The following is a 20,638-nucleotide window of genomic DNA, read 5'->3' as shown; positions in this document are numbered from 1 at the left end:
ATACTGTTAGGTCTATAAAAAACATATTTTTTTTGCCTTTTGAAAGACCTGACAAATTAGGTTCATGCAAAAAGTGCCAGTTTTTGTTAAAAATTTTAAAAAACTTCAGCTGACCCCGGTAGTGGTTTCATTCTCACTTATAAAACATGCAATTCTTGAAATAAATAATAGAGAACTGCTAAATAAATAGATGACGTACATGTATATTTTGACTACTGCAAGTAAGCCCAAATACTTTAGTGGGAAGTCTTTGGTGCTTAATTTTGCGGATCATGAATCCTCGTTAGTGTTGCCATGTTTCTCAGAAAAAAATCCCAAGCATGTTTTTTTACGTTTGCTATTCCAGAAAGGCCAAAAGAAGGGATAAATATTTTGTCTAAAGCTTTCAATATTTATAACATGGCAATTAGCCCTGCGTTTGCTCCAGTACTCATGTCTTAGACATTTAGACCCCTCAAAACAATCTTCCAAATTATTTGTTTACTGTTTTAAGTTTATATTTCAGAATGGAAAGCATTCAAGATTTCCCAATTTTCCTTTTTTTTTCTGCAATGGACTTAAAAATACAGTCCAGACAGGTAAAGTGCCACCAAGGTGGCAACCCATACATTGTTCAGGAGATTAACTCAACTGGCCAATTCCCAGTTATGCAATTAATGCTCACAAAATTAATTTGTAGGCAGTAGATCTAAATTGGATCAGTTACTTAATGCATATCCTGAAAATCCTTATTTAGAATCTGTTTTTATTTTAAATAGTGCTGTGTTCTGTCAGATCCAAGTTCTGTAAACTACTATACCAGATATTGCCATTAACCCTTTAACTGTACTAAATTTACCACCTTGGATGTGGAGGAGTGTCGGAGATTATCTATATTGTAGAAAAACATGACAGCTTTTAAGTCTTTTATATTTGTCTGGTAGTTTCCTTTTTTTCTTGCGCCTTTAATTTTTATGTCGAGCATAGCGGCGCTAGCACTGCTTTTCTGACGTGTTGGTATCCATGTGTGCTTTCGACCACGCCACGCCCATCACTATCACTCGTTCATGGGCTTGCCTTTCAAAAATCCTTTATCATTGGTAAATGCTTTACGTTTGTCCCTCCTTGGGGCAGTTTTGTTACCGCCTTTGACATTGACCCTTTTACATGGATAATTGCATATATGGTGTTATGTATGACAGCGAGCAATCTTCTTTCCCTTTTGTGTCTCTTCTTTGCTGTTATGGTGGCCGTGGCGCTTTGAATTGTCTCGCTAATGCCAACTGTTTTACTTTTCATTTTCAATTTATGTGGCAAGAAAAGTCCAGTTAGGAATTTACAGCGCAAATAGCTCTAACTCGAGCAAACTCGAGAACCATTGCATTGTAAATGATTGTTTAATAGGGCATCTCTGTAAAACTTCAAAGCATTTTTGTGCAAGTGGTGGCAACCCCATTCTGCATGTGTTTTTTGATTGTGAGGAATTCATTGTTTGGCAGACCAGAAAGAGTTGTGTCTGTAAGAGCTAGTAATTGTCTAATATTTGCAAACTTAGGTGTAACGTTTTGAAGAGTTAGGGTTATTTTTATTTATATCAAAGTTAAAATACACCTTTAGAATAGATGCGCTTGGGTTATGGAAACATTTGGGATAATTACAGTTGTTTAATGTGCCTTTCTGTAAATTGACAAACATCCTTAGCCATGTATCTGCCTCAGGTTTGTATTTAATTTTATCGCCAAATGATGCAGGTAGTAGGGATTTATTGCATATAACAGCATGTGTGCTGAAAATTAGAATTATTTTAAAGTTAGATTTTTGAGCGATTGTAATGTGTGGATCTTTAAATTGAATGTTTGCCTGCAATCCTTTATATGTTTATCCCAGCAGTCCTTCCTCATCCTGGTCGTTCCTTATTGGTGTTGAATCCATTGCTGGGAGATCTATTAAAAAGTGGTCCCTCTGTTTAGTTCACTCAAGCTGAGGGCTTTCATGGTTGAAAAGCTGACTCACTTTGGGCTTTGGAGGGACTACAAGGGCTATGGCAAAGAAAGCATGGAACTATGTTTAATGAAGATTTAAGGCAAGCAATTAACAGTTTGCTGGCTTGTCACTGTTCTTACTATTTGAGACTATACCATATTTGTAATTGGGTTATCTGTCAGGGTGATTAAGGTGTGGCTAGATAGGTTTAATAGAAACATTTACTAGTTTCGTTTTCTTTCTAGTGTAGTTTCTGTTGTATTGCGACAGTGAATGTAGTACAAAGTATGGTAAATCACTGGTGCCATTTCCTGTCTTTGACCATCAACAACACAAGTAACTGTTACGTCAAATACAAATCCATCCATTTTGGCTTTCAGCTCTCTCCCTCTCTTTCAGTTTTACTCATGTACACGACCATTGCTATAAATAAATGTCAAGCGATACTATGTCAGGAAATGGGTGACATGTCTTTCAGAAATCTGCTAGAGAGAATTTCCTTCCTGTTCACCCTCAAATTAGAAACGGGTTAATTTCATCATACACTGGGGTTGGATTAAAATGTAAAAATAAAAAAAAAAAACAGAATATTACAAGAGGTGTAACTTTTATTAGACTACTGTATATTTAAGGCTAGTAGCTTTAAAGGCAGATAGGCTGCTTCTTCATGCATTTAGTGTATAACCAAAACATATCACCTTCATCAAAAAGCAATCATCAGCAATGCCAATAGGTATAACTTTTAAATGAAAGTGTCTCTTCGGTCACTAATGGGTTTAGGCCAGGGGCGGCTCCTCTATGACTGAGGAGAGTCGCCCCCGCCAGCAGCAGCTGCAAACCTTTCACCATAAAATAATAAACAACGTTTATTATTGTTTTATAGTGAAAGGAGTGGGGTTGTGACAGGGACGAGTGCACTCCCCTTCAGTGGGCTTGTATGTTTGGCTGGGCGTCGCGGACTGGGCTCTCTCTAACCCAGCAACGTAGGCACTGCGTTGCTGGGTTGGAGACAGGAGGCAGAGACGTCGACTCTGCCATGGAGCGCCCTAGCTGGGCACTCCGTCCGGTCCTAAAACCGCTTCATGCTGCAACGCAGCATTAGGATTGGACACAAGGCAGGCTGGGAGCCTGTGCCTGCAGTCCAGTTTGAGTGGATGGGAGCGGCGAGGTGCGGCACGGAACAAAAAGGTTAGTTTGTTTTCTTCATTATATAGATTTTTTTTATGCAGTGTTTCCCCTCTCCCGTGCCACACGCCACCCAGCCCCTTTTCCCTCCTGTGAGCTGCTACTGGTTTAGGCACACAGTCCTTGTAACATGCATTCAGTCAGTCAGCCTTGCACTCACAGAACCATTCATCTAATCACTTACTCATTCTTGCATCCACCCACTTACAGAACCAAAAAAAAACGCACACAAACTTAACAATATATGCAAGATAAACTCAAATAATACAAGTAGGAAAAAAAACAGCAGATACCTATACCTGGTGCGGATTTGCTTGAAATAAATACAATTAAACGTAACAGCAGGCGACCAACTTGCAGTAGTATTTTACAGTGCTTGTTTGAGTGTTCCAATATTGTCACCACTTTTAGAACCAACAGGTTGGCTTTTTTGAAATGCTAAAACAATGATACATTATAGAGAATGCCATTCCATGATGGTCACCTGGTTTTGAGGCCGCAGCCTTGTGGGATGTGGCACACTGGAGGAAATAAGCGATAAGCAAGACACCCTTAAACAGTATTTGGCTATCTGTAGTAAACTATATAAAAATGAAACTAAAAAGATAGGAAATGATTCAAGGTGGACCTTTGAAGATTGGAAAACGATATACATGGCCCACCAACCCTGGCACTGAAGCTCACTTATTTTCAGCTAAATCTGCACATATGACCAGACAAACACTGTCATTTACAGGGCAAAAGAGCTAATGTCTTGGTGGGGGCTGACCCATTACCGTTTGCTATCATGAAAGGAAGTGAAGTGATTTAGTGATTGGCTCTAGTCTTTATGGGCCATATGTACGAACACATTTCCCCATAGAGACAGAATGGGTAAAACCCTTTGCTACATCTGGCCCTGTGTTCTATGTATGTATTTTTAAATAATTGTTTTGTTACAACATCCTGGCAGACATCTAAGCCTGTTTGTTGGGCTTCCAAATATATTCAAGCAAGATTGATTACACTACAGATCTTCTGCTCCCAGGAGGACTCAACATCAAAACCAAATCAACGCCACCAAAGATAATTTTATATAACAAAATACTAATCTTCACACTTTAACCTGGCGCTATAACAAGAGACCCATAAAGACTTATGGGTTTTAAAATATGTCTTTGGAATCTGATATATAGTTTCTCAGTGCACCAAATAATCTTTACCACTGGCTTGACACCATAACCAACACCACCCTATTGAAATGTTCTTAAACTGGCAACCATCATGCATGTAGGTATAAGATGACACAGATGAATAGTATTACAGTTGGGAAATGAATATACAGGTTCTCGCCAAAGGGTATAACAAGGATCATCACCATGAAAAGCTTCGACCCTCTGAGTTTGTCACGCAGTGATCAACACCATACTCCTTGGCTACTGCAGTAATCTGTGAGTTTTTATACAACAAAATACTTGTCCACAGCGTGATAAAAATCCACAGTTGTAGACTATTGGCTTTTACAAACTGCCTTTCACAATAAATAAGCCAGGCCTACTGCCTTTCTCATAATCTTATATAATAAACAGATCAGCCCATTGGTATCTCGCAAACATGCTAAAAATGAACCAGTCAGGCCTATACCGTTTATCGTTGGCTTTTACCATAACCAACCCACACCTACTGTATTGAGCATCAACTTTCCCAGAAGTCAACTGTTGGGCATGCAGCAATACAACTACAATTATGTACAAAATTACAGTTGTCTAAATACTATATAATTCCTTCTAAAATGGCATAATAAGGATTATTATAGTGCAGATCTCCTATCCCCATAGTCAGAGGAAGTAAACAATACCAAAGTCTTTGCCTACTACGGTGATCAGCGAGATTCCATGTAACAAAATACTTCTCACCAGGCTTTAATACACATTAATAACTATCAACATTTAAAATGCCTGTTGACTTAAACATACAGTATGCGCAAAAAATATGTGGTGCCTAATACTTTTATTGTAACTGTTCATGATAAATCAAGGCTATAAGCCAGATCATTGGCTTGTCACCTTAACCAAGTCAGTCCTCCTGTATTGAGCATACGTGTCCCCACAAGCAACACGTGCTGTTCAAGCACTCTTTTTCAGTGGAAGCACACAATTTCTGCTCCGTCAAATACTGTGTTCAATAAAACCAGTTGTCCAGAAACGCATTTGTTTCTAGGTGTTCTAGTAAGTCATTATTGTTACCCCCCTCAGCAGTACTTCTGTTACTTCCCTGGATGATACGAAAGGCTGAGGTGGCAAACCCAATTACTGACTTCAGCTTAATCCACTGAGCTATTTTACAGGTTTTAACGGTGAGTGGTGTGCTTCCTGTTGTGGATATCCACCCCGCCTTGTAACTTGGACAAAATGCTTTCTGTGTGCAAAGTTCAGCTCCTTAGAAGACCAATAAAGATTTACCATGGAAGCATGGAGAGCAAGGTCTGTTTGTATCAGTTTTGAAACTCTATTTAAGGGCGGCAAGAGAGCGCTAGCTAGTCAGGTTAATTGGAAAGACCTACATCTTTTGTGAATGTTTAGTGCATCTCATTGTGCACCAGATATTTGCATCCTTCTGGATTCCATGTTCTCATTGCCATGGTTTTTCAAGTTCCCATTCAGGATTGTCACACTTATGTGTGTATGGGATTCATAGAGCAAGACTATATCTCCCATAAAGCAAATCTGTGGTGCACAAAAAGAGGGGTTATGTAAGCTACTTCGCCATAACCAGATAAACCGAGGCCCAGGCACACTGAATAATGAGATTATGTTCCCTTTAAAAAATTTAATTATTGAAATCTTAGGAGGTGCAAACAAATAAAATGAACATTGTCGAAGGCAGACCTATACACAGACAAGCCCAATCTGCCCCATGTTCTCTACAGGTTAAAGACATTAAAGAGAATCCTGCCCTACATGTGCAGACAGGCAACTGTAGCAACTCATAGGAACATGCAGAAAAAAGACAATCAGACTTAATAGCAGGCAGCTTCAAACAAAGTGAAGAATTATCATGACATCGGTGGTCACCCCATATGCACACAGCGCAGTACCAGTATCAAACAGAAATGTACGAAGGGGCCGGCATACATGGTGTACGGATGTCTGCTAGAGATGTCTCTTTATTCTCAATACAGAAAGCAGCATTTGTCAGCAAGTCCAATACCCTACGTCTTGCCCCTCATCCAAGTCGTCACTACACGTTGCTTATAAAAAAAATGTGTTCAGAGAGAATGTAGCATACGATGTTGCCCCAAATAGTGAAAACCTAAACAAAAAAACTTTGTTCCCCAATATGTAAGTAGCCAAAGGTATGTAAAGTTAGTCTATCTTTTTGAATCTGCAGTTAGAACTGCTTGTAATGGGTTTCTCACTTTTACTTTTATTCTCCCAGTCTTAATCTTGTAATAAGTCAAGATCTTTTTGTCTCCGTCCTGTGTGAAATGGATATTCAGGCACTTGCCTTGCTGAGTTCTTCACGGTGGAAGCAGATAACGTGGATGCTGCATGGTACACTGCCACTGGTGTCAGAAGGCAACCAAGAAAATCAGTGTCTGAAGATTTGTATCCGTTCCTCTAATGAAAGCCTCACTCCAGCATGAGCTGCGAAGTGATGGGAAGACATGTCTGGGTGAAGGCTTTGGTACTGTAGCCTCTCCTAATGCAATTGCTTTTCTCCATTTAGGTGAAGTGATCCTGGGCAGAACCTACAGCGAAAGATGGAGCAATTCAAAGGCATGACAGATGAGGAGCTGATCAGCGCTCTGAAGAAGTACAGTATCCCCCACGGCCCTGTTGTTGGTATGTCAGCTTTGCACAGATGTACAGTTTTCTAATGGGCCTGACCCAGTGAACAAAGTCAGTTTGGCTTGATTACAACATTTATGTGACCTGAATACCCCTTTGGGATATGAAAACACCTTTAAGGGTAGTCACTTATGTTATTTTCACCAGTTGCAGCGTGTTCACCTCGCTGAAATTAAAACGTTGACCCACAATTTATATTATTACTAGATATACTTCATGTTTTTGGTACACACTGAACTGAATATACTCTTGCCAATATGTTTTTTGAATGGTTTGGTTTTTCAAAAAAGCATTGACATAGCCTACTCCTTTGTATCGGGGAACAAGATGGAGAAGTGTAGTCTGCAAGCTTGTCACAGATGATGCATCAGTTACATAGTAGTTCCTAGTGTGGTCATAAGGTCAGCGTTGAGGCTAGACAGATGCCTTTTCTGGGTTAGCTATTTCAAACCTGTATAGCTACTATGATGGGTCTAGCATAGTACCATAAAATGGGATATTCACAGATTTTGTTATTTATTTTAATATTTTGGCCTGCTTGCATTTTCTTATATCTTTAAGAACTTATTTTTTATGCTTACGTACTAGACTTTTACCCCATAAAAATGGGGATGGGCATAGAACTGCTTGTGCCTCAGAGCCATTAAAGAAGTCAGGTCCTAAGCTAGGTTATAGACGTGTTGCAAACAATAATTTTTTGTGTTTTCGATTTAATGGCAGATGTTGTTTTGCTGCGTCTGACTCAGTGTGTCGTGCGAGGCCCTCTGCTGTATTAATCAAATGCATTTGAGAATATATATGGCCACCATGGCAGGCTTCCTTTTTAAATGCAAAATGGTTGGGAATGTATGTACCTCTGCCTTGTAATCTGATTTCACCCACATTTGTTTTGCAAATTCAGGACTAAGGTGTTGGGGGCCGTTAACAGGGAATTAAACCATATGTAATTTAAAAACACCACACAAAACTGCTCAATACAAAACAGAAAATATTCCATTAAAATATTTACAAAATATAGTCCATAGGAAAAAAAAAACTAAATTTGTGCAAAAATATACAAATTATTCGAATTATCGCTTGCTCCTGAAATGCATGTACCCCAAAATAAATAAGATATCTGAGGCAGTGAGAAGTAGGGAATTTCAAAAGGAAAATGCATTTTGGTATAGCTGGGAATTTACCCTGTGGGTTGCATTCTATTGCTTTCTTGTTCACCTGTACTATTATGAGAGAGCAAATAGTATGTAAATTCGTTTCACTCCTGATTCAAAAGCTTCCATGCAGACTGCAGTGCTGTGTCATGACCTCTACATGCAATAAGCAAACCGAGATCATTCCTTCCTCTTTGCTCTTTGTCACTGTACTGTATCTTAAGTTTGTCAGCAAAGATGTAGACCATGCATAGCTACTCTTTCCTCAGCAGGGTACATTCCACAGCCAAAAAATGTCATAGGAACTTGCATCTTCGTCACCCGAGCTGTAGGGTGTATACACACATTTGCATGTCACCACCTTTGTATACTTTGTTATTGCTTACAAAAGCAAGTTACTCTTAGGTATACTCACTCATAAAACATGAGTAAGGGCTGTTATGCAGCTCTGAAGGTAAAACCACAGTTTAGCTGGGCAGACCAAAAGCAGCTCTACCAAACCTATACCGGGTGAGAGAAACCCCAATTGACCACTGCTGTGGTCAGACTGGCAAGATTCTGTAGGTGTTAATGTTGTTGATACATTGTGAGTTTTTGTCTCAAGGTAAGCTCTTGATGTTTAATAGCTCACAGAGTTTTAACCTTGGATGTTGCCTCTGGAAGCCGAAGAGAGATCTCACAAAGAGCCGTCCAGCAGGCATGATTTTTCTTTTTAATTTATTTATTTCCTGATGACCAAGCTCTCAGTTTCACCTGTGTAGGTTTAGGAAGTTACAACTTATCCTTTGTTGAACCACCAACAGTTCTTTAAAATGAATACAATGTTAGTGTGTTGCTGGTCTAAACAAATGGTGTTTGCTTAGGACAAGGTGTTGCATCCAAAAGCATAAATGGGAGAGGTTAGAGGGACCATGTAAACATTGAATGATACCATAAAAGGCCTTGCGTTACTCCACAAGTAAGCGCGTAAACCATACCAAACCACATTTTCTTTGCAAAGGACAGAGAAATATTAGGGTGGAGACATTCTGGATAAAAAAGAGGCAAACTCCGCACAGGAAGCTTGAGAAAGTTGAATGTTCAAGTAGATGCATGGGTGGCTCAGTAAAATAACTTGGGACTGAAAAAGCCCCAAGAACAGTTTGAGGTACTGCCAATCAACAGATCAGATATTTAGAAAACATAAATATTCCTTGGGTTCTGCCATATCTAAATAAAGTCCAATACTTTTAACACGCCCTTCTCAGAGTATGATTTGAACTAAAGACATGCTGGCAGTTGTTTATGAACATCTAATGATTCAGCTTGATAGCAAAGACTGACACAAAACTGTCTAATGGAATGTTTGCATTCTCAGAGTTTGGTAATCTCGATGCATGCTCATTTCATTAATTTAATGTGTCCTTCACACCACTCTCATCCATGGGACATATTGATTTACCCACAATACCAAATACAATTTTCTTTGTAGTAGGTGGGAGAGAGTGGTAGAGACCTTGACCAGAAAATACTTTGTTCAGAAATGGAGGCAGGGAGGAACATAAAGCCTGGTTGAGGAAAGTTGCAAGTTGTAGCCTTACCGATTTGAAATCATTCCAGAGCTTCAGAATGAGAGAGAAGATGAGGTGTCCTATTGAATATTAAAATCCACAGGATCTATAGAACGAGTGGACTGTTACACGACATGCCTAGTGAAGTCATTGTGCTGTCTTATTTCCCCAACCACAAGGGATTACCACTGCTATTCCTGCATCCACGGTGTCTTGATAAATGGCGGCACTCTTCAGTCTCACCGTCTACTCTGTCACCAATCCTTGAGCCAGGGCAGGAGCACAGGGAAGTGTGGCTACTCAACATGAGTCTTTTTAAGGAGATCACACACATTGGAATAGTTTTCTGCCCTGTGGCTCAATTTTTTCACAAGCACATGGTCTTGAAAAGAGGCTAGTGAAACGTCATTGAGTAGGTGTGGGACAGTGAGAGACACAGGCAGGCAGAGCAAACTGTTTCACTTGCAGAAGAAGGTAGGGTTTGTTTTATGTGTAAAAATTGGCGGAATTTTGTGGCCACTTCTGGATGCTACATTTAAAAAAAATGACGGAGATTAGAATCTATAGGAGAGCAGATATCATGACTGTGTATGAGCGGCTCCAGAAATACACTGGAAAGTGAGATATGATGGAGGTACTAAGTATCCAAATATCCCAGTTAGGGGTTGGTTCACATTTAATCTAGAACAGGGCAGCACACCTATGAGGGTGCCATTTAAGTGCTATAGCTGGCAAGCATCAGTCCAGCTTCAGTGTAAAAACATTCTCCCTAACCCAGCAGAGTGCCCAAGTTCTTTACTGGCCAGTTTTCATTTGGACGGGTGTAACATACCCTGGTGCCCAAGAGGGCAATCAGAATAATGCAGTGAAATGAGACCACGGTGGAGAGAGAAGGGACCAAATGCATTCGATCACGTCTGTGACACAGCCACATTGACCCCCCACTGGGTGAAAGGATTAGCCTTATAAGGATTTTAAAAAGCCTTGCTGGCTATTCCTTTTCAAGTGTATATCAGTGCTGTACCCTGGGTGGGGGTCATACTGCCTCCTGATTCTTCTTCTTACATCTCTCCTGTATGAAGTGACCTACCTGAGGTACAGGAGTTAACATGACAAAAGAAAGCCAGCTGCTTGTGTTCCAGACACAATGAAATCATTTGTCCACTTATTATGTCAGTAGTTCTGTCCAGTGCTTTAAGTCTGTTCACTGTTGATCTGTTCTTACTCGGTTGAAATCTCCTCTCTCCTGTGCAGGGACCACCCGCAAGTTGTATGAAAAGAAGATCTACGAGTATGAGACCCAAAGGACCAAACACTCCCCATCGAAGCAAACCTACACCTATTCAGGTAAGTCATCCACTCAGATCTACACCTACTCATATCGCAAGCATCCACTCAGACCTACACATTCTCATATAGCAAGCATTCACTCAGCCAAACACCTAATTAGGTAACACGACCTTGCCTGGAATCTTGGGATAGACTGTTTCCATGAGGAACAGCATCAGTACTGATTTGCATAAGACAGGTTCCTGTATACTGTGCTAGGGTAGGTGAAAAACAATGGGTCACAATCCTACCCAGAGCAATTGCCTATGGGTTAGACTATCTGTAAGCATTCCTCCTATCACCTTTTATGTTATTGATGAATTCATGGAGTGGACTGTACACAGGGAGCAGGTGTTGCAGTCCCATGCAGGGCTACTACCTGCAGTGCAAAGCTGTGCTCGGCGGAATATGTAGGCCCACACCAGGCTGGGCATAGGAATGGGTGGTCAGTACAAGCCTATGTTCAGTAAGTGTACGGTGAAGGGCAAATCTCTGTGCTTGCAGCCAGTGGAGCAGTGGCAGACATCCTCCAGAGAATGGGTTAAAAGTGGCTGGCTTTCATAAGGAATAAGCTTTATTTGACAGACGACTTACAGAAGCGGGTCGTGAAGTGAAGTGACAGCATTTGTGATGGGGGGGTGGCAGGTCTAAGCTGTGCACTGCCAGGTTGTGCTCCTGGAGCAACCCATGCAGCGAAAGACTTTGTGTAACAGATAGTAAATTGCTAGGCTTTACTCTGGAAGCAGACAGTATTGCCTGTATGGATTGGTGTGGTAGTCTTGAACTGTACACATGTGGGGGTTAGGGCGATGCCAGGCTGTGATCAGGAAGAATGCCCAGCATCTGGACGGAGAGTTGCAGTTCGTTTAAGGCTGTCAAATGTATGAAAGCAAGAAGACCTGTGTTTGGAAAATCGTAGTTTGAAATTTTACAGAAGATCATAGGTTACTTGGCTTAAGGGCATATTGTATGTATTTTGAACCTTGCACTGTGTTACATGCTGATACTCGTTCAGCATAATGTGCAGCTTATTCCAAACATCAGAGTGGTCCCAGAATCTTGGCTTTTAGCCCCCTCAGACCACACCTGCAGCATCATTCACGATTCAGTTATTATTCATATCCCACACTCTTCATTGCTGAGCCACTGGGTTTCTGTCCTGCAGTTCTGGACTGAGAAAGGGCCAAACTTCTTGCATTTAAACGCTTGACACAGATGTTGTAGACCGCCCCCTTACCCTAGTCCTACGCACATCCATGACTATTTTTTGTCTTTGTCTCTGTTCTCTGCTAGACTCTGACTCCCCACTATATGAAAGCAAGCGGTACGATGTCCTCAGCAGGGAAGGCCGAAGCGGTGGCAGTCCAGCCTACCAGCTTGATGGTGAGTGAAAGTGTGCATCTGTAAGAGGGGTGTCCCAGAAGGAAAGGTAACAATTATCTCAAATGTTAACGCTCCTCGCATCATCTTAGCCTGTGTTGTCTCCATTGACTTCTGTCCAGTATGGAGCCATAAAGGAGAAATGTACTTTGAGACAAGAGCACGATGATTGCTGTAATGCTACCGCAAGGCTTTGTGTTTAGAGAAAAATACCACTCGCCAAGCTCAGTATGTTATTTATAGGCATGGCATTTTTGTTAGGCATTGTCAATTTAGGAAGTCCCAGTCACATAACAAGACCCTTTTAGCAATGAATAAGCCCAGAAGTAATCATGTGAAATTTGAAAACTAGGAAAGAATGGTTTGTAACAGCCCACGGTGCACCAACATACTTAAGAATATGATTTTCATTTAAAGGATGGAATTTCCATCCTTGTAAGGTCTTGTCATCTCATTAAGTGAGACAACAAGTCTTGAAACCTCAACCATTTATACGAAACCATTGTTGTAATCTCATTTTCTGCTGTATGTACAAATTAAGGGTCCGATTGCAAGAAAGGTGGTCAGATTGCCAGAGCAGCAGTCGTAGAAGGACCGATGCGGGTGCGGTCTCCAGACCGCCGTATTACGATGTATGCAGGCTGAACTGCCACCTGCCAAGACGAACAATGGCTGGCCAGCTGTGCCGCGGTCTGCAATCTTGGCGGTGCACATTCCATTGCCGGCATGCCCGCGGGGAACCTCTGAGTCCATTACAAAAACACAGTTGACGTGTCTGTCTCCTTGTGGTGGTTAGACGGCGGGGGGGTCACCACGGTACGCATTCAGCAAAGCAACAGAGAAGTGCCTTTTGGATGGACTAAAAAACAACACAGTTTACGTATATTGGCCCAGTGCACACTCCCAAAAAATATACTATAAAGCACACCCCTTCCCAGACCATGATCCTTTGCCTTTCCATAACAGCACAGCTACAAAGAGACCAGAGACCACCTTTATATTTTTTTTTATGGATAAGACACCCCTTTTTTCACCGTCCTTTTTAACACCATTTACTCCCTATATAATTATTCCTGTTAGTTAAGTACCAGTCACCCACTTTAATTTACATCTGTCACACCCACAAATCCCAGTTTTTTGAAGATCAGTTGAGTCATGGCGAATGAAATCATAAGAGTAAAACCACAATTGTTTGGAGCTCAGGTCCAGCATACTCCTCTCATTAGGGAAAGCACAAAGGAGGACATTAGGAAGAGGTGGAACGACCTGAGAGGGAAGGTAAGTTCCCTGGCCTCCAGACAACACATGGAGGCCCAGAAGACTGGTGGTGGTCCTCCCAGTGCCCCATTACGAGACTTTCTCTGAGAGAATACGGTCTTGGTCAACCTATATCCCGAGGGCTTGACAGGAATACCTGGGGGAGCAGAGTCTGGTAAGTTACACCTCAATAACTGTCACAACACTCCATTGTCCTATATGCTCTCATCTCAGCTTTTGCCATTCTATTGTGTTGTCTATCTACATTCCTATCATGCAATACCCAGAGTAGCAGGGATGTAAATTAGTCAGTGTGTCTTGTCGTACATAACATCACATGTATCAATCCCTATTACATGCCATATGTTAGAATGGAATGGGGTCTGTAAGCGTTTCAATATCAAGAGATCATCCCAGGACCCATGGTATGTGTCAAGATCTAAATGTATGTTCCATCCTAACTGCAGTGTGGCAACAGATATGTAAGACTAAACATTAGTCAAGTGTTGGGAAGTACGGAGCGTGACATGCCTACAACTACCAGGAGGCCCTGTTTCTCTGACTCAAACCAAGAGGCCATTCTGCACTTGCACAAACACACCTGTACGCCTTCTCTCAATTGATTTACCTTCCCCTGGGAGTTTAGCAGTGGTGTAGTGTTGGAACGCAGCAATTGACATGCCTAAAACTACCAGGAGGCCCTGTTTCTGTAACTGAAGCCAACAGGCCATACTGCACTTGCCCGAATACACCTGTGTGCCATCTCTCAAATGATTTACCCTCCCTTGGGAGTGAGGATTCTACATATCATGGTCAACTAAGAGACATGTCTGGCTACCTAGCTTGTCCTTGTCCTTGTATCCCAAGATGAAACTGTTGAGGACATGAATGACGCCTTACCAAGTGTAAACATCGAGTATTTCTAAGGCATTAAGCTGCTTCATTGGCTTGGTATTGGCAATTAACACATTGACCCAGCACTGATCATATGGTGTCTACATCTACATGTACAACAAAGTTGTGTGGTTGCCTGTATCTCGCACAGCGAGGCTGTGGAGTAGTCAAATACACGTCTCCTCTCCACTAAGTTGGTGCAACTGTTTGTAAGCTGTTCTGTTCATTCCCTCATCTAAAGTGCAGCTGATCAGCACATCTAATGAGCTGCTTGAGTCCAATAGTTTCTGCAAGCTCACACGTCAAGGCAAAAATATTCAATACCATGCTAACATAGCACGCTCCCCAAACATACCACTTAAGATTTTCCAAGGTCTCAAGTTATAGTGACACAAAGCATTTGGATGTTGGTTTCACAATTCAACCAATAACAATTTACTCTATTTCTCAACAGGTCGAGCTGGCACAGCACCTGGCCAGATATTGTTCACCAGCCAGACTCCCAATCCACCTCTGGATGAAGCCCTCATTGATGCCTACACTCCTGGACACATGTTTGTTGATGACGGTCCTGGCCGATCTGGGCACTCTGGTCAGAGGACAACAGTGAGACTCATTGTGCCCACGACAACACCTCCCACCCCAGTTGCTACCACATCACAGCCAACAAAGTGTCCCCCAACCCGTGTACCTAGCACAGTTGCTACCATCTTGTGTCCCCCAGTCCTGGATCCAGTGGGGCAAATCACCAATCCTGATACTGAGGGTCCAGGACCCCATGGGAGAGGGCACCCTGTGCCAAGGGCACAGACTCGTGGGAGTAGGGTCAGTGGGAGGGATGCTGTGTGCCAGCAAAGTGAGGCCACTGTGCCCATTCACAGCAAGGATACCATCAGAGAAGTCTTGGGAGTCCATCAGGAGTCCCAAGGCATGATGGGCCAGTTGCTAGCCGAACTCGGGGAAATTAAGCAACTGCAGAGGGATATGCACAGGGACATGTTACAACAGATGGAGGCCCACAATGCTAACACGGCCTCCCTAACAGGAGTGCTGAGGGACATCCAAACAACCCTGGGCAGGGCTTTTCCACCACCATCTTCCTCTGCCTGTGGGGCAACTAAATCAAGTCCAAGTAAATCTGCAGCAGCCACAGGGAGTAAGGCCCTGCCAGAGTACCACCCACCCTCAGATACCCCTGCCTCTGCAGCAGCTGGATCCCCCCGCCCTCGCAAGCTGGGACGTCCATCAAAAAATCGAGGCGCTGTGGATGGCAAGACACCCACCACTGCCAGCTAGAAAACCTCCTCCTTAGTTTCCTCCTTTGTGTTTCACATATTCACTCTGTGGACTGATCCTGAACCACATTCCATGTCTGATGGGAGGTGTACTTTGGACTTCCTATGTTACGGAATATACTCCTATGATTTTATTTACCATGACTGATCTTATTTTTTCATTCGTTACCTTTTTTTACCACAAGTCTTTGTTTACCCATAGCACTATAATAAATTCATAAGTCACAAACTCACTGCTTGCTGTCTTAAATTTAACATTTTGCAATATAGATATACAAGAAGATGTGAACCATACAATAAAAAAAATAGCTATTTGTGGGATCAGGGATATGTTGCATTTCCACACTGTCCAGCACAGAATTACAACCATTCCACACAAAGCGTACATACAAGTGTCTTGTCAAAGAAGAATTTTATTATATTGGTCAGCTCATCGGATGTCAATATGTCTGAAACATAGCAAATAATACATGATTGAATCATACTGTGTGAGAGATCTATTTTACAGGTAGAGAGCCCATAAACATTGAAGGAATGAACACATCAGACATGGTCCTGTAGGATAGGCATAAATGATTATGGGTGATGTCCTCCGCTGGAGCCATATTGCCTACCTCACAAGGTCATTCCAATCCAGTGTTTCTGCATCTGGTGGTATGACACAAACAAATGTTAGTGATATGTCACAAGCACTTTGGCCTGCAATGATGAAACACATCATCCGCTACATACAGTTCATACAAAACGATTGTTTAGCCAATGTGAAGGGATAAAAACATGAATTTGGCCTACTACAACATATGTTCTGACAACATGACGACACACATGATGCATCAGGGCCACCACACGACAAGCAACCAGTCCAATGGAGTCTTCTAAACTTCCATCCTATCACTGTGCAAACTGTCTTGGCACAGGTCTTGTATACCCAAAGTCTGTGACACATTCCCAGGAATAATCCATGTCCACTTCGTATGTCCCAATAGCATAATTTACCTGCTAATATCACAACTCTGAAATGTCCAAGTGATGATGCCGTGGTGAAGGTTCCTAAAATACACAAGCACAAAGAATTAGCCATGTAACCCTACATATAAGACAATTCACATAGTGAACTTCTGGACAACGCAGTGCATGATGATTCTGACCTAAACAAAGCCACATCAAGAAATTGAGATTGTCGCAAAACCTTCCTCACCAAACTACCTTTGCACGGTTTTGACAGAGCTTCACCTTACTAACATTTACAACAAATAAACTCCTCACATCATCACAGAACTAGTCCACTAGACAATAAAAGTCATAAAATCTCATTACATACACTCATGAGAAGAAGCTGTCAACGTGATCTTGTCAGCTCCTTCATCTTCACCATTATCATCATCATCATCATTTGGCATTTCAGGATTCTCAACCTCTGGCACCAGGCTCAGCCTCCTCTGCAATGTAAGAGATGTTCTGTCGCAGGGCAGTATTATGGAGAATGCAGCAGGTGACGCAGATTTGACATACCTTCCCAGGTGAGTAGAGGAGGGTTCCCCCCAGTCTTGTCCAGACTGTGAAATCTGGCCTTCAGGAGCCCAAAAGCCTGCTCCTCTGGCCCCGTGTTCTTCCATGGTCCTCATTGAAGCAGACTTCTGCTGGTGTTGTAGGATTCCTCAGCGGTGTTAACAACCAGTAACAGTTGGGATATGCTGAGTCTCCTGTTCTGTAATGAGATGAAAGAGCTACAGTGAGTCACACACTTCCTGATTATAGCACCTGACATTGCACACACAAAGTTAGGACAGATGTTACTTACCAACAAGCAAGGCCTTCTCTGGTTGCCGTTCTGACATCAGCTGGGAAATGGTGCTGTTGTGCATTACAAGCAGACAACTCGCACATTGATAGAATGGAAGTTCTTCCTGTTTTGATAGACTTGTTCACTGGCATGTGGTGGCACCAATCCAATATGGGTACCTTCAATGGCTCCCACCACATGTGGGAGACGACCAAATCCATAGAAGTAAGCCTTCACATTGGCTAAATACCTGCGCCTGGGGAAACTGATATATCTGTCAATGTGTTTCATCATTGCTAATAGCACGTATTTTAAAATACCACTGAACTTAGGTTGTGACATTGCAGATATAGCCACAGTATATTGAAAGGACCCTGTGGCCAGTAAGTGTAATACTTCCATGACTCTCACATTGGGTGGTATACACTTCGGATTAGTGTTTTGTGGCTTGAGATCTGGCTCAAACTAACAACATAAATCATGGATTGTTTGCCTATTCAGAAGGAACTGCTGTATTAATGTCTAGTTCTTTTTGCTCTGAAGGTTTGGAAATAGACTGTAGACTGGGGGTTGTCGCCTTCTTCCTCTCCCAGGGTACCTATTTGTGGAATCAAATGAGTTTGAGCATTAGTCACTGTGTCCAGACTAACATATCTGATATGTGAACCGCAGCGGACACAGCCATAGGCTAATGATTTTGACTGTGACTGTTGCAGCCCAATGACTGTGCCAGTCGATGGTGATGACCATGTACATGGTGTACATGTATGCCGCAGTTTGAAAAATAACTCACTTGCCTCTTGACACTGCTGCCATCAACACCTGCACAACTTCAGCTGCTCTGTGCCGCCTCTCGGAGCAATCATGCCAGGCCAAGCAGGTGAAAGGGCCTGTGCCTTCTCTGCAGGGGTGCTGGAGAGGCTTGTTGAAGAGATCCTTCCCCGTAAGGCCAGGCCTGAGGAGCAGGTAACTACCTCATTGGCATATTTGACTCGGTTCAACACCATCATTTCCTTCATTTCCTTCCTCACAGGCCACAAAGTGCCTCTGAGTCCCAGTGAGTTATTTGGGTGCCTGTTGTCACAATCTGTGGTCCATGTATATGATGTCCATGTTGTGGCTTGTGGACCCCTGTACTCTATGTATTGCAAATAGCCATTTTGTTTTGTGATGCGTAATAAGCCCTAGGTCCTTCTTCTGTTGCATTCATATATCTGCAAGTGAACATGACAACCGAACAAAGACATACCTGATGATCCGATGATGGTAAATGACACAGTAAATGTATCTGCATTACAGCATGAGCTGTGTATGTATACTGTGTGAGTGAGTTGAGGATGTTTTCAGCAATGGGTAAGGTACCACATATCACTCGGCTCAGATCAGGCCTTGGTAATCTGTTGTTGAGTACAATGTGAAACTCACTGAGCCCTTCAGAGTGCCACACAACCCTGAACCCATATAGGATGGCCGCAGGATGTACTGTCATGCATGGAAGTGTGATGTTCTGTATGCTCAGCCTCCAGAGAGCAAGGCCTGTCAAAGCCTTTTTCACAGTATGGGACATAAGCTGGGCTGCAGCACAGTAAATGTGGCTATGCAATTGAGGCACCGGGCCCAGTCTCCGTAGACCTGCAGTTCCTTGGGTGTAGCCAACATGAGTCTTCATAGGCAAAATGTGGCATGAATGCTATTATATTGACTAACATTAGAAACGAGGTCTGAGGTAACCAGATGACCTGGTACTTATTTCCATTGACCATTACTGTCAATTTGTGTCATTGACTCATGACAGGCCCCTTACTCCTACATGTCTGTTGTCACCGTTCCGTAAGTCATGGTCGTGCAGTACAGGCCTATTGCACAAGTGACAAACCCACAGATTAGCTAGTTGGTTAAATCAGGTGAGATCATGACGTTAATCACTAGGTTTGTTGCATGCAACCAATCAGACCAAACATACCTTGGTATGTTGTATGTCATCTCTGTAGATGTCCCACTTATGATAAAAGGTGCATCCCGTGATGGCCACTACATACCACACAAACCAGTTCAAAAGTCGTATGGAGAGTCATTAGGTAGACCACATGGCCACACACCCACAGAGAAGATAGTTTTCAGTGACACCCATGCCAGCCCTTTCATTGTCACCTAAATTGTAGGGAGTAGTCCGTACCATGCTAGTTGCCTGTATGGACAGCATGCAGCGAGTCTATGTGCCTGAATGTAAAGGTGTCTGTACAGTCATGCACAAGTAGTTTACCCTTTAGAAGGTCACAATGGTGTGTTGTGTTTTGTAGTGGCTCATTTTACAGTACATGTTGCTTGGGCCTGGGCTACGTGATGTCAGTTGGTTTACTTAGTGTAGACCATGATCAGGGCTCTGTATAGTCAGCTGATGACTCCGAACGTGTATATTTATGTCCTTGTACTTATCAACATATGTGCCTTAGATATGTATTGTGTTTACAATTACAAAATACTTGTGTAAGGTGTTTTCAAAATGTGTGTTAAACAACCAGTTTCCCTAACAACAAAAAAATGCAATTGTGACCTTCATTTGTCTGTTGCATCCATGCAGGTCAACTCCCATCCGAAGCAAGGGATTAGGAGAGCCATCACCTGGAAGGTGCGGATCTTGGGGTCTATCGCTGATGGAGAGCCCACTGTCGCAATAGTTGAGAGGACCTGAGACGCTGGGCCCAGAAGATCGCGGAGGTCCAGCTGGGGCTGTTCTCTCAAAGTGGGAGGGGTGGTCACGGGACCCTGACCCCTCGATGGCCCGCATTGCGGTGGCCTACCCTGAGCTTGATGGGCGATTGAGGGGAGCACAGCAGCTACAAGGGTGTGAGTCTGGGGCAGATTCCTCCCTGTCACAGTGCGAGGTTGATGTGTTCGAGGCAGCCTTCTCCCCAGGAATATTGGGGAGATGTGCAATACACAAGAGTTGTTATTGTCTGTGTAGGTATGGTAGTTGGGGCATGCTGATGTGCCTTACCTATTGTCCTAGTGACAAGAGACA

The 20,638-nt window shown here is 42.7% G+C and overlaps 1 protein-coding gene across 6 annotated transcripts in view; it reads left to right on the top strand.

Annotated features, from left to right (window-relative positions):
- Nucleotides 1-20,638, top strand: part of EMD (emerin) — an 82,117-nt gene that overhangs the window by 1,001 nt on the left and 60,478 nt on the right. For 4 of the 6 annotated variants that reach the window (XM_069209477.1, XM_069209475.1, XM_069209478.1 and 1 more), the window contains exons 2-4: nt 6,856-6,971; nt 10,933-11,025; nt 12,301-12,390. In XM_069209477.1, coding sequence (XP_069065578.1) covers nt 6,890-6,971; nt 10,933-11,025; nt 12,301-12,390 — 265 coding nt within the window. In that variant the 5' untranslated portion in view covers nt 6,856-6,889. Of the gene's footprint in view, nt 1-6,855; nt 6,972-10,932; nt 11,026-12,300; nt 12,391-14,992; nt 16,063-20,638 lie in introns of those variants that run through there. The other 2 variants (XM_069209471.1, XM_069209472.1) reach the window with 1 other exon arrangement.

Source organism: Pleurodeles waltl, chromosome 10 (genome assembly GCF_031143425.1).
Source record: "Pleurodeles waltl isolate 20211129_DDA chromosome 10, aPleWal1.hap1.20221129, whole genome shotgun sequence".
In the NCBI taxonomy this organism is placed as follows: domain Eukaryota; kingdom Metazoa; phylum Chordata; class Amphibia; order Caudata; family Salamandridae; genus Pleurodeles; species Pleurodeles waltl.
This window is presented reverse-complemented; position numbering and strand designations above follow the sequence as displayed.